This window comes from Microcaecilia unicolor, chromosome 3 (genome assembly GCF_901765095.1).
Source record: "Microcaecilia unicolor chromosome 3, aMicUni1.1, whole genome shotgun sequence".
In the NCBI taxonomy this organism is placed as follows: domain Eukaryota; kingdom Metazoa; phylum Chordata; class Amphibia; order Gymnophiona; family Siphonopidae; genus Microcaecilia; species Microcaecilia unicolor.
Genome location: NC_044033.1, coordinates 411335708 through 411349796, shown reverse-complemented (window position 1 = coordinate 411349796; position 14089 = coordinate 411335708). Strand labels below are relative to the sequence as shown.

The 14089-nt window shown below is 42.6% G+C and overlaps 1 protein-coding gene across 3 annotated transcripts in view; it reads right to left on the bottom strand.

The window, feature by feature from the left end:
- The window catches only part of ITSN2 (intersectin 2), a 353877-nt gene that overhangs the window by 153427 nt on the left and 186361 nt on the right, over positions 1–14089 (bottom strand). For all 3 annotated transcript variants that reach the window (XM_030198794.1, XM_030198795.1, XM_030198796.1), the window contains exons 19-20: positions 11767–11888; positions 2629–2804 (exon numbers count right to left, since the gene is read on the bottom strand). In XM_030198794.1, coding sequence (XP_030054654.1) covers positions 2629–2804; positions 11767–11888 — 298 coding nt within the window. The remainder of the gene's footprint in view (positions 1–2628; positions 2805–11766; positions 11889–14089) is intronic.

Below are 14089 nucleotides of genomic sequence, written 5' to 3'. Positions count from 1 at the left end.
GCCAATAGGGACAAAGCCTGCCTTCGAGTGGCAAGGGCAGCTCTAGGGGGCAGCCCCTGATTGAAGGAAAAGGTCATACCTGGTTGACCTCTCAGGACAGAGATAGTAAGAATGGCCAGGAAGTGCTGGCACGTAAACAAAGAAGCCAAGCTTGGCTGAGACAGAGGAGTGATCTAAGCAGCATCACAATCAGTAGTAACAGATCTTATACAGACAGGCAAGTGGGGTTGCGTTGTCTGTGAACTACATTACACACAATGCATTGCTCACACACATATCTCAGCAGTGAAGACTGCAGCAGTCAAGATCTTTAGGAGTAAGAATAGCAGTGAAGGCATTAACACATTTTAGGGTCACACTATGACTAGTGCCAGGCTGTCAGGGGACAGAACAAGGAGGTAGTGTCCTATTGTGGATTAAAAGCTGGTTAAAGGATTCAAAACAAAGAGTAGGGTTAAATGGTCAGTATTCTCAAAGGAGAAGGGTAGATAGTGGGGTTCCCCAGGGGTCTGTTCTGGGACCGCTGGGGACTAACTAGTGAGGTAATAAAATTTGCTGATGACACAAAGTTATTCAAAGTCGTTAAATCGCGGGAGGATTGTGAAAAAATTACAAGAGGACGTTACGAAACAAGGAGACTGGGCGTCTAAATGGCAGATGATGTTTAATGTGAGCAAGTGCAAAGTGATGCATGTGGGAAAGAGGAACCCGAATTATAGCTACGTCATGCAAGGTTCCACATTGGGAGTCACCGACCAAGAAAGGGATCTAGGTGTCTTCGAAGATGATACGTTGAAACCTTCTGCTCAGTGTGCTGCAGTGGCTAAAAATAAGCAAATAGAATGTTAGGTATTATTAGGAAACGAATGGAAAACAAAAATGAGGACGTTATAATGCCTTTGTATCGCTCCATGGTGCGACTGTGCCTCGAATATTGTGTTCAATTCTGGTTGCCGCATCTCAAAAAAGATATAGAGGAATTAGAAAAAGTACAAAGAAGGGCAACGAAAATGATAAAGGGGATGGAATGACTTCCCTATGAGGAAAGGCTGAAGCATCTAGGGCTCTTCAGCTTGGAGAAAAGACAGCCGAGGGGAGATATGATAGAGATCTATAAAATAATGAGTGGAGTGGAATGGTTAGACGTGAATCGTTTTACTCTTTCCCAAAATACTAGGACTAGGGGGCATGTGATGAAGCTACAAAGTAGTAAATTTAATACGAATCGGAGAAAACGTTTCTTCACTCAACATGTAATTAAAGTCTGGAATTCATTGCCAGAAAATGTGGTAAAGGCGGTTAGCTTAGTGGGGGTTAAAAAAGGTCTGAACGGCTTCCTAAAGGAAAAGTCCATAGACCATTATTAAATTGACATGGGGAAAATCCAGTACTATTTCTGGGATAAGCAGCATAAAATGTATTGAACTTTTTCGGGATCTTGCCAGGTATTTGTGACCTGGATTGGCCACTGTTGGAAACAGGATGCTGGGCTTGATGGACCTTTGGTCTGTCCCAGTATAGCAATACTTACGTACTTATTTAACATCATGCCAGTAATCAAACAAGGTGGTGGCAGTGTGATGGTGTGGGGATGCTATATGGCCTCAGGACCTGGAAAACTTGCCATTATTGAAGGAACCATGAATTCTGCACTCTACAAGAAAATGTTTTGGGAGAATGTCCAGTCATCTGTCCGTGAATGAAGCTGAAGTGTAACTGGGTTAAGCAGCAAGATAATGATCCAAAACATAAAATCAAGTCAACATTTGAATGGCTACAGAGAAACAAAATTAATGTTTTGGACTGGCCTAGTCAAAGCCCTGACTTGAACCTAATAAAGATGCTGTGGCAGGACCTGAAACGAACCGTTTATGAACAAAAAAAGTCTGAAATAAAGCATTTCTGCTAAGATTCCTACATAAGAACATAAGCGTGTGGGACATAAACAGATAACTTTTTCAGGTGTTCCTGGGGAATCTGACACTTAGTATAAATTACTAAGGAAACAGGACTCTTGCCACTTTCTACATTAGAAGTGAGGTGTAAGAAGTAACTATTACTACAACAAATCATTTCTATAGCGCTACCAGTCGTACGCAGCGCTTCACAATTGAACATGAACCCTCTTGTTTCCAGATTAAAGCTCACAATGCCCAAATATAAAAGAACTCCATAACCAAGTATTATAAAAAACAGAGGGCTTATTTATTCATAATAGCAGCAAAGATAATATGCAAAGAAGGCAAGGATAAAGACACAGGAAGTCTTATCACAGAAACAGCTCAGAGTAAACACACTTTACTCTTGACGGAATTCTAATCCAGTCGGGCTACACTATCCCTACACAGCATTATACGAAAGCACATGGCACACCTACAACCTGATTCAAACGTCTAGCAGGTGGCAGTGTATTCCTCAGATGGTTTACATATATTCAGGTACTTATTTTGTACCAAGGGCAATGGAGGGTTACGTGACTTGCCCAGAGTCACAAGGAGCTGCATTTGAGGCCTACATTCTGTGGTGTTGAATTAAAGTGTGACAGATACTGATCCCCATTGTAATCAGTTGTTAGTGAAGCTGCATTAATTTCATAGTTTATATCTTATCAACTAAAAGAAAACTTACTTAGATATTGGTGAGGTAGCAGACACAGATATTGTAGGAGGAAGTAAGGCCTTCTTAGGAGATAAAACCTTTTCACTTTCTAGCATTTTTTCAACATAATTGGATGGGAACCAGCCAGTATTTCCTTGAAAGCTGCCATACAGCCAGCCTGCTTCTCCCATGTTGCTTTCATCTACCTGAAGAAAAAAAATGTTACAAGAAAATACTGTAAAAACTCCAATATCAGAACGTGATGCAACTACAACTGGAAACATTTGTTAATTAAAGGTATTAGACACTGCTATTGACATCAAAAATTACAATAGGCCAAGATGCAAAGAAAGTGATAATGCTTAAACAATTTTACTTTTCAACTCATTTAGCAAACTAGTTTTGAAAGTTCCATACGTTCATTGCAGGGACCAGACTACTTACTCAGTGTTCAGGCACTATGTGCCAGCAAGCGGAGTAAGGTTTGCTTCCTAGCTGTTATTTACATGGATGGAAAGCAGTGGCTTAAATTTTGTCCACTACATATAGTAACATAGTAACATAGTAGATGACGGCAGAAAAAGACCTGCATGGTCCATCTAGTCTGCCCAACAAGATAAACTCATATGTGTATACCTTACCTTGATTTGTACCTGCCTTTTTCAGGGCACAGACCGTACAAGTCTGGCCAGCAGTATTTCCCGCCTCCCAACCACCAGTCCCGCCTCCCATCACTGGCTCTGGCACAGACCGTATAAGTCTGCCCTCCACTATCCTCGCCTCCCAACCACCAACCCCTCTTCCCCCACCTGCTCTGCCACCCAATTTTGGCTAAGCTTCTGAGGATGAAGATTGTGTACTGTGTCTGCTGAACAGAAGACAAGTTATAACTTTAATTCTGGGTTTACTCCCAGAGGGGTTATGTGTAATTCGGGACTGCCTCTGCTTGGGGGGTGGAGGGCTGGCTTGTAATACATGCAGTGACTAACTGTCCACTCACTGCACTCGGACTGGCTTACTGCACACCTTGTAACTTTCAACAGTTCCTCATATCTTATTCAACTGAATATATAATTTGTCTTCATTTTAACCACCCATACAATTATCACAATTGTACCACCTAGATATCTTTACTGCACTTGCTCCCCTGGCTACATATTAAGATGGTAAAACTGTTTGTACAATATCTGTGTTATTTGAAGGTTCTAATGTATACCTAATAAGTGTTTCAATAGTACTATGCCAACATTGTGAGTGTTTGTTCTTCCATGCTGTCTAATTTGCTATCATTTGTTTTGTATTTATGATACCAAGGATATTTACGGACAGAACAGCAGGAATATTGCACTGAGGCTAAAACCTCTATTGCAGATTCTAGCACTCTGTCTCAACAATGAACCTGGTTTTCAAGAGAGTAGGATACAAAATCCTGAGGAATATATGAAAAAAAGGCAGGAAAGATGCAGGATCAAGCTGATGAATACACATGGAGGGGATTAATCGAATGGGGCGCCCAAGTTTTCCTGAGGACGCCCTTGCAGGACGTCCCCGCGAGGGGCGGGGAAACCTGTATTATTGAAACAAGATGGGCGTCCATCTTTCGTTACGATAATACAGTCGGGGACGCCCAAATCTCAACGTTTAGGTCGACCTTACAGATGGTCATCCTTAGAGATGGTTGTCCCTGGTTTTCGGTGATAATGGAAACCGAGGACGCCCATCTCAGAAATGACCAAATGCAAGCCCTTTGGTCATGGGAGGAGCCAGCATTCGTAGTGCACTGGTCCCCCTCACATGCCAGGACACCAAACGGGCAACCCTAGGGGGCACTGCAGTGGACTTCAGAAATTGCTCCCAGGTGCATAGCTCCCTTACCTTCGGTGCTGAGCCCCCCAAAACCCACTGGGTTTGTGTAGGGTTCTGAAGGGCCCACATTTACCACCACAAGTGTAACAGGTAGGGGGGGGATGGGCCTGGGTCCACCTGCCTGAAGTGCACTGCACCCACTAAAACTGCTCCAGGGACCTGCATACTGCTGTCAGGGAGCTGGGTATGACATTTGAGGCTGGCAAAAAATAATTTTAAAAGTTTTTTTTTTTTAGGGTGGGAGGGGGTTAGTGACCACTGGAGGAGTAAGGGGAGGTCATCCCCGATTCCCTCCGGTGGTCATCTGGTCAGTTCGGGCACCTTTTTGGGGCTTGGTCGCAAGAAAAATGGACCAAGTAAAGTTGGCCAAGTGCTCGTCAGGGACGCCCTTCTTTTTTCCATTATCTGCCAAGGACACCTATGTGTTAAGCACGACTCAGTCCCAACTTCGCTATGCTTCCGACACGCCCCCTGGGAACTTTGCTTATCCCCGCGATGGAAAGCAGTTGGCTAAGCCCAAAATCGGCTTTCGATTATGCCGATTTGGGCGACCCTAGGAGGACGCCCGTCTCCCGATTTGTGTCGAAAGATGGGCGCCCTTCTCTTTCGAAAATAAGCCTGCTAGTGACATAAACAGAAGGGCCAACAGTACAGTCTACTCTAGGCTAAGATAAATAAAAAGATAACAAGAGATGGTCAGATCAAGAAACTAGTTTAGCAGCAAAGGTAAACATTAAATGGGGGGGGGGGGGGGGGGGGATTAATACCAAGTCAAGAATATGCCCTGCATTATGTGTTAGAAAGCATACTGACAAAGATCTAAATCAGGCAAGATTGAACAGAGTAAAGCAGTTTTGGAATAGTGTGGGCCAAAAACTGGATGGACCGTACAGGTCTTTATCTGTCGTCACTTACTATGTTACTATGTTAATGAAGTCACCCAAGACGTCAAGAAACTTAACCAAATTAGCTAAAGATCGGTGTATTCTTCTCCACCACCGCTAACTCCAGACTCCGCCCCTTCTGCCTCACAGCACCTTATGCCTGGAACAGACTTCCTGAGCCCATACGCCATGCGCCCTCCCTGCCCATTTTCAAGTCCTTACTCAAGGCCCATCTCTTCTCCCTTGCTTTTGGCGCCTAACCACCTTCCCCATTCCTGTTACCTACACTGACTACGTAGTCTGTTACCTTTAGATTGTAAGCTTTCTTGAGCAGGGACTGTCCCTCCCCGTGTTTAAACTTGTACAGCGCTGCGTAACCCTGGCAGCGCTATAGAAATGCTAAGTAGTAGTAGTATTGTATTAAAACATAGTGGTGGGCCTATATTTGACTGGTTGCTTTGCCATTTGTTTAAAGGTAGTGGTGTTTATTGCAATGTTTGATTTTATTTATTTAGATATTCCTATCACACCTATTTCTAGACGGGTTACAAGGAGTGGAGTAGCCTTACGGTTACTGCAGCGGGCATTGAGCCTGGCAACCTGGGTTCAATTACCACTAAAGTTCCTTGTGACCCTGGGCAAGTCACTTAACCCTCCATTTCCCTAGGTACAAAACCATAGATTGTGAGCCCTCTAGGGACATAGAAAGTACCTACATATAAAGTATACAGCACTGCGTACATATAGTAGCACTATAGATATGATTAGTAGTAGAATAAAATAATACACGAATACCAACTCAAGCTCATATCAACAGTACACCACATAGCAAAATCAAGAAAAAGAATGCCTGAACAACCAAGTGTGTTTTCAACTGCTTCTTAAATGAGGATAATTCTGTAATATTTCTCAGACATCAGGAAACATGTTCCATGACACTGGACCCCCTAATGTAAAACTCAGCATTCTTTGTAATTGCATAATTTATTTCTGAGCTACCAGGAAAGCAAAGCAAATATTTTTGTTCACAGCACAGGGGGGGGCTGATAAAACCTGAGGATATGTTGAAAGCAGAAGCGTAGCTAGGTGGGGCGCCAGGGTCCCCTAATCAGATTTCAAGGGAAAATGGCGCCTATCTTTCTTGCTGCTGGGCCGTCACACAGCACCATGGATTTTACTTGTCTTGCAGGCATAACAACTCTTCTCTTTCTCCCTCTCCCCCGCCCGAGTCTCGCAGATATTGCTTTCGCTTCCCCTTTCCCCCTCCCTCGGTCCCTCAAACCTGCTTTCTTTATAGCACTGACAGGCTGCCTGAGCTGTCACTCTCCTGAATGCTTCCTTCTGCTCCGCCCCTCTGACACAACCGCACCAGCTCGGGCAGCATGTTATCGCTGCAGGGGCTGCTAAAGAAAAACAGATTTGAGGGATGGAAGGGCAGGAACAAGAAGTTTAGAAAACTGGAATCGGTATCAGCAGCCGAGGAAGTTGGACGATGACAGGGTGAGTCCATTTACAAAATAAAAATTGAACATCACTACAACAACTTTAAAAAAAAGGGTGTAGCTGATAGAAACAGCAGTTAAAAACTTTGCATTTTGACTTGTGCTCATTTTTCTATTGCTTAACACTTCAAAAACTGGAATTTTATGGGTCAGTACTGTAGCAGTGCCTGTTGTGCAGGAATTAAAGTCTTGGGGTGTGCTATTTTCAACTTTAGTGTTGGATTCACAAATTGATCAAGTGATAAAGAAGGCCTGGTATATGCTAAAGTTGGTTTGGTAGATTAGCTGGTATTTCAGACCTCAGGATTTCCAGACAGTAGTCCAGCTGGCAGTTCTTAGTTATCAAGATAATTGTGACACAGTTCATTAAGGTGTGCTTCACAAAGCAGTAAAAATGTTAAAGCAAGTTCATAAACGTACAGTAAACTTTTGGATAGTTTTACTCTATTGCTCTGTGCCTTCTATACAATACAGATGAGGAGATTTCAGTGAGGATATCCTGTTTCTTAATGGGTTCATCTTAACTGTTGTTGTAATCTGCCTTAGGAAGCCTGGTGTTATAAAGATGATGGAATATATTGAAACTAAATGGAAGTAAAATTAAACTATCCTTTCATTGGGGCTTATGGAATCACATCTTCACTTTATGTTTTGCAGATTTCTTTTAACATAACTAAATGAGCTATAAACCCCTAATTTATCCTATTGGTTTTCTTTTATTTTGTTCTTGTGATGACTTATACTGTGCTAAAACTGAAAACTCTTTATCTCTTCTATCTGGTCGATAATAAAAGGAGTTCATTGTGAACACTATCCACCCTAAAAGGTTGTTTTGTGGCTGTACATGAGGAATTGTGATACTGAATAAATAAGTTTGTTTTTGTTCCTACTCATGCATCCAAATGTTATATAATCTTGTCAAGAAAGCCAGTTAATCACCTGGTAGTGGAACATAACCATAGAGGCATGGTATGGTTGCATTTTCAGCATACGAGAGTCTAGCTAAGGAACAGGTTATTTTGAGTTGCTCTTCACTGGACCAAATTGCTTTCCTTGTGCCATCACCATCCTGCTGGATAGGCAGTGTCTTAAAAGGTGGAGGATAAGGGATTATTATTTTTTTTTTTTACATTTATATCTCACATTATCCCAAAAGAACTGAGGTTGCCACCCTTAGGATTCACCTATAGCAAAGGTACTTAATATGTAATACTTGGTAGCAGTCATGAAACGGTGATGAAATATTCACATAGCAAGCAGCCTGAGCCAATAGAATTATTTTCCACAACATAATTAGCTTTGTGTGAACTTGGAAGCTAATATTGTGCTCAACTGGACAATGTTGGTACATTTAGACTGACTGTGCTTTTAAGGGGAAAAGGTGTTAAATGCTCCCAGGTTTCAACCTAATTAATGTGTCTATATGTATAATTAAAAAAAAAAATCAGGTTTTCTGATTATTAAGCACCAGATTCTTCTGTTTTGGTGGCCCTTTACTAGGTGAGAACATCTGTGCATGAATACAGGGAGCCCTTATAACCAGCCCCTCTAAATGACACAATGATTTACAATTTAGAACTAATTAATACTCTGATGGAACCAGTACTTCCCCTGTGTACATCCATATGCTGCACAAGCCGGCATGTTTGAAAATATAAGTGAGATCAAATAAAAATGCTACCAACAATAAAGAATGACAATGTGGATAGAGCAGCTTGTAGGTTTGTTTGTTTTGTTTTGGGTGAGGAGGGGAAGGAAAGGGAGACTAACCCTATTTGGCTTCAGCTTTTTGACGTCAAGTCATCTCCTGTTCTCAATATAACCTTCTTGGGGAGGAAGAAGTTATTGGACTCGGGGAGGGGGAATGGATCGAGGGAACAAGAGGAAGAGTTGCTGGACTCATGGGGGGGGGGGGGGCTGAGGGCAGAAAGAGAGGTTCTGGACTCCAGGGGGATTTCGGGAAGAAGAGAGAAAGGTCCTGGACTCATTGGGGAGAGGAGAATGTGCTGAACCCATGGGAGGGGGAAGAAAGAGGGAAGGGGACAAGTACTAGATCTGCAGGGGTAGGGGGATAGGAGAGATGCCAGACTATGAGGGACCAGGGAGAAAGGAAGAAGATAGAAGGCCATAGGGGGATGGAGAGCATGAGTAAGAGAAGGGGAGAGATACTGGACTCACAAGAGATGCAAGTACACAACCCTTGATGCTGTGCTCCTTCCTGGGTTGCGTATGGCCTAAACCATGCTTAGCAGGTTTTCATTTCTACTGTGTAGTAGAATTATTGTGGTACAGTATATGGATATTTTCAGCACATAATTCCCTGGAGTGTATTCAGTGTACATAATACCATCAGTAATAGAGATACAAGGGGGAAATGACTGGTGCAGTTGCGCCAGAGACACAGTGAAGGGGTCTTCCACTGCTGTGATCAACAGTACCTTCACTGTTCCTTTTCTGCTGACATAGGCGCTGCCCTCACCCTAAGGATTTTATCTAGCCCTGCCCCAACTCCACTCTAGGCCCTCACCCCACCTTAGCCTTAGTCACTGATCACATATATGCCTATGAAGATTTTAACCCTTCCCTCTCTCCTGGCCCTTCAGCCTCGCACTGGCGCCTATTTTACAAAAGTTTGCTCCCCCTGATGTCAAAACCTGGCTACGCCTCTGGTTCAAAGTACTGAAGTACTTGCAAAATTAAAAAAAAAAAATTACATCCTATTATCAGAACCTGTCCGTGGCCATAAATCCATTACAGTAGTGGACCAGTTTTATGGAAATAACTAAGCCTTCGCCTTTTTTCAACATTCAGATTTGTTCAGTTCAAATAGCAACTGGAAACTTATTCTGTAACAGTGGAACTGTCACGGAAAACATTCTTAATCTAAACCTAGTATGATGCACCACCTGAATAGATAGAAGCAACAAACATTCTGCTTTGCTCAATCTAGCTCATCCCACATCACTTTCTGCTAAAAGTAGCCAGGGCTATTACGCCAAAGGATTTTAAAAAACAAATCAACGTGACATCGACAACCAATGCAACTGTTGGAACAGCAGGGTTGGAGACACAAATCTAAACCACCCCAATAGCAATCTCACTTGAAAGCTGTGAATGAGCCTCTGTGAGAGGCTCACGAACAAATCACTGCAATAATCATGCAACAGGACTCAAAAGTGATCTCCTATCTAATAAAGAACAAAACATATATCAAATGAAGCTTCCTAAAAGTTATATTGTCTCCTTCATACAATCCACTGGGATAATGATTTCCATATCTACTTTAACCTGAATTGGGTAAGAAACCCTATCACACTTTCCAAACACTAAAATTTGTTTTCTTTGTAGTCAATACCAACTTGCTTTCACGATACCACTGAACAATCCTAGACAGTCCTTGGTTAAGCTTCCCTAAATCACATAACTCTTTCCACTGTACAAGTCTGTCCTGCCTCCCAACCCCGGCTCTGGCACAGACCGTACAAGTCTGTCCAGCACTATCCCCGCCTCCCAACCACCAGTCCCGCTTCCCACCACCGGCTCTGGCACAGACCGTATAAGTCTGCCCAGCCCTATCCCCGCCTCCCAACCTCCAGCCCCGCCTCCCGATCTTGGATCCTCAGGAGCTTAGTCAAGATCGGGAGGCGGGGCTGGAGGTTGGGAGGCGGGGATAGGGCTAGGCAGACTTATACGGTCTGTGCCAGAGCCGGTGGTGGGAAGCGGGACTGGTGGTTGGGAGGTGGGGATAGTGCTGGACAGACTTGTACGGTCTGTGCCAGAGCCGGGGTTGGGAGGCAGGACAGACTTGTACGGTCTGTGCCAGAGCCGGGGTTGGGAGGCAGGGCTGGGGAGGTGAGGATAGTGCTGGGCAGACTTATACGGTCTGTGCCTGTGCCAGAGCCGGTGGTTGGGAGGCGGGGATAGTGCGGGGCAGACTTATACGGTCTGTGCCCTGAAGAGCAAAGGTACAAATCAAAGTAGGGTATACACAAAAAGCAGCAAATATGAGTTATCTTGTTGGGCAGACTGGATGGACCGTGCAGGTCTTTTTCTGCCGTCATCTACTATGTTACTATGTTACATCTCAGAGGAACATAAGGACTTAAGAACAGCCATACTGGGTCAGACCAATGGTCCATCTAGCCTAGTATCCTGCTTCCAACAGTGGCCAAGCCAGGTCACAAGTAGCTGACAGAATTCCAAATAGCAGCAAGATTCTATGCTACCATGCAACCTTCGAAAGCTAATCAAGAAATGTATTAAGTTATGTCCAATAAAAAAGGTATCATCTTATTTTCTTTTCCATGTTTTATTTTGTTTGATTTCTATTGATAACCTTAAGAGTGGACTAACACGGCTACCACACTCCTCTACTATGCTACCATGGAAAGAGCAGCTGAGTATCTTATGCATACATATATATAGCTATGTAAGCCTAAATCACTCAGCAATTCATCCAAAGGTTTTATAACCATATTAAATAATAATGGCAGAACGTACTGAACCAATAGGACACCATGTTACTTCATATAATGTTGACATCTTTTCATTAAACCTCACCCAGAAAACAAGAAGCGGCGAAGACCCACATCAGGTAAGGTCCACGCCCAAAAGAAAGCAGATCCAAAGAAATGTAATACACACATTTACTGATGATATCAAACACCCGACATGGTCATGTTTCAAAAACTATCATCATCAGGGGTAAAAAGATCATTTCTGAAAAGAACTCTTGTTTTTCAAGGCACACCACATTTAAGTTATATGGCCTGTATCTGAATTTTGCTGTTGAATGTGAGAAGGTTTTGCTCAGCAAATCTCACCTCTATAACTTGGGCTGTTTTGCGAATAAAACAGCAAGTTATATCTACATCTGGTCCAAATTTTTAAAAAAGCACTTATGCAGTCCTCCTTACCTGAATGACATCTCCAGCATTAAAGCTAAGCTCATCATTATTCCTTGCATCAAATGGGTACAAAGCTGTATAGTTCACGAAGGAAGTTGTCACCTTGTATTCTGTTCCACCAACAGTGCTGCCTAGATTGATAGAAAAAAGTAAAACATTAATGTTTTATTTCTATTTTTATTGTTAGATATTGCCTGCAGACTCACCATTTAAAATGTTTTTCTCCTTGTAGCCTTTGTTCAAGTTTAGGCTTTCTTTTCTTTTTTTTTGGTCTAGTTCCCTTCAATAACTTATTTGCCACAATCTCCTTATTGGTCTCAAATTTTTTTTTAATTTTTTTTTTAGGAGATCTGTCCCCAATTTTACTTTTTTTTATTTTTATTTTTTTGTTACATTTGCACCCCACGCTTTCCCACTCATGGCAGGCTCAATGCGGTGGGGCAATGGAGGCATCAAGCTTTATCTGAAATATATTACAGCAGTTTCAGAACCATGGAAGCCTGGCTCAAATCCCACTTCTCCCACCGAAGTTCCTTGTGGCCTTGGCTAAGTCACTTCACCTTCCACCTGCAAAAATCCAAATAAGCGTATGGCAGCAGAGCCAATTATACCTATTTTCTAGGTTTGTTACAGGAGGCCAATGATTCTCAACAAGAATTTACCTCCAGGTGCCGGACAGAAATAAGAATAAGTTGTTCCAGGACAGAAGTAGCACTATCAAAGAAGCAAATGCAATGCAAGCAAAAAAAAAAAAAAAAGCAATACAGAAAGATACAAAGTCTGTGTTTAAATAAGACCAAAATGGTATTACAATTGTACTACAGACCATATGATCAGGGCAGAGACAGTGATCTAAAATTGCTAAGGACAGCAGGCTTGATGGTACAGTGACTGCACTATGTGCATTATGGGAGCAATTCTGTAAGTGGGCAAATCCTTTTAGGCGCCCTGAAGCTGCACAGCGAGATCCTGTTCTACAACAGCATCTAGGCGCCTGGGTTCCATTATAAAATACTAGCGTAATCCAGCATCAGCTTCTCCACATGCGTGCAACCGCAGTTACATCAGCCCTAGAACTGGCATAACTGCAGTTGCATAAATGCAGCAGGGGCGTACACAACTGACAGTATCTTTAAGTTACGTGAATATGTTGCAGCCCCGCCCATGCTGAATCTATGTGCACGACTCTCTTACATTTACATACTATGCCACTTACACATGCCCTTACAGAATGGCGCTTAGTCGCTCTGCTGTCACTTGCTGTGTTCTGTACATTTACATGCTCAAGTGATACATATCTCCCTTTATGTGGGAGATATGAATTCAATTTCAGAGTCTGAGTTCACTTTCTATCCTCGGGTTGGTTGGGACTAATGATGCTGCAGAAGCAGCATACATGGCTTTCTGTTGGAGGGAAAGCACAAGCAAGAGTTCACACTCCATACAAAGCAAGCAAACAAAGAACAGCAGCAGAGTGGACAAGAAAGACAAGAGATCTTTTATTAATAATTCTTCAATCTGACTCGACACAGACTATGTTTCGGCGACAGGGCCTGCACCAGGACTCTGTGGCTATTTGCAAGGTCAACAGCTCTAGAAACATACTAGATCTATATCAGATGAATCAACAACTTGTCAAACTAGTCAATTGCGGATCTAGATTCACATCCAAAAAAATGTATCTATAAATGATATATGCATAAGTAATGCATGAACAAACCACCAAGAAGCATGCTAGTGATATGCTCACCAAATGCGGTCCATGACGAGTCAGACTGAAGAACTGTTAATAAAAGATCTCCTGCTTTCCTCACCCATTCTTCTTTGTTTTCTCTGTTGGAGGGAGCATCACTTACAGCAACACCTACTAATATACTGGGTGACCAGAGAACTGGATTGAGGACACTCACTCAATGTAGTCTACTTGGATTTCAGCAAAGCCTTTGACACAGTTCCTCATAGAAGGCTCTAGAATAAACTCAACGGGCTGAAGATAAGACCAAAACAGGTGAACTGGATTAGTAACTGGCTGACTGACAGACATCAGAGGGAGGAGGTTAATGGAATTCACTCAGAGAAAAGAAAGGCGAGTAGTGGAGTGCCTCAAGGATCAGTGCAGGGGCTGATTCTATTCAGTACATTTGTGAGTGACATTGTTGAAGGGTTAGAAGGCAAAGTTTGCCATTTTAGCAGATGATACCAAGATTTGCAACATATGGACACCCAGAGAGAGTGGACATCATGAAAAATGACCTGAAAATTTAAAAGAATAGTCTAATGTTTGACAGTTAAAATTTAATATGAAGACAAGAAGAGAGATGCACTTGGGGAA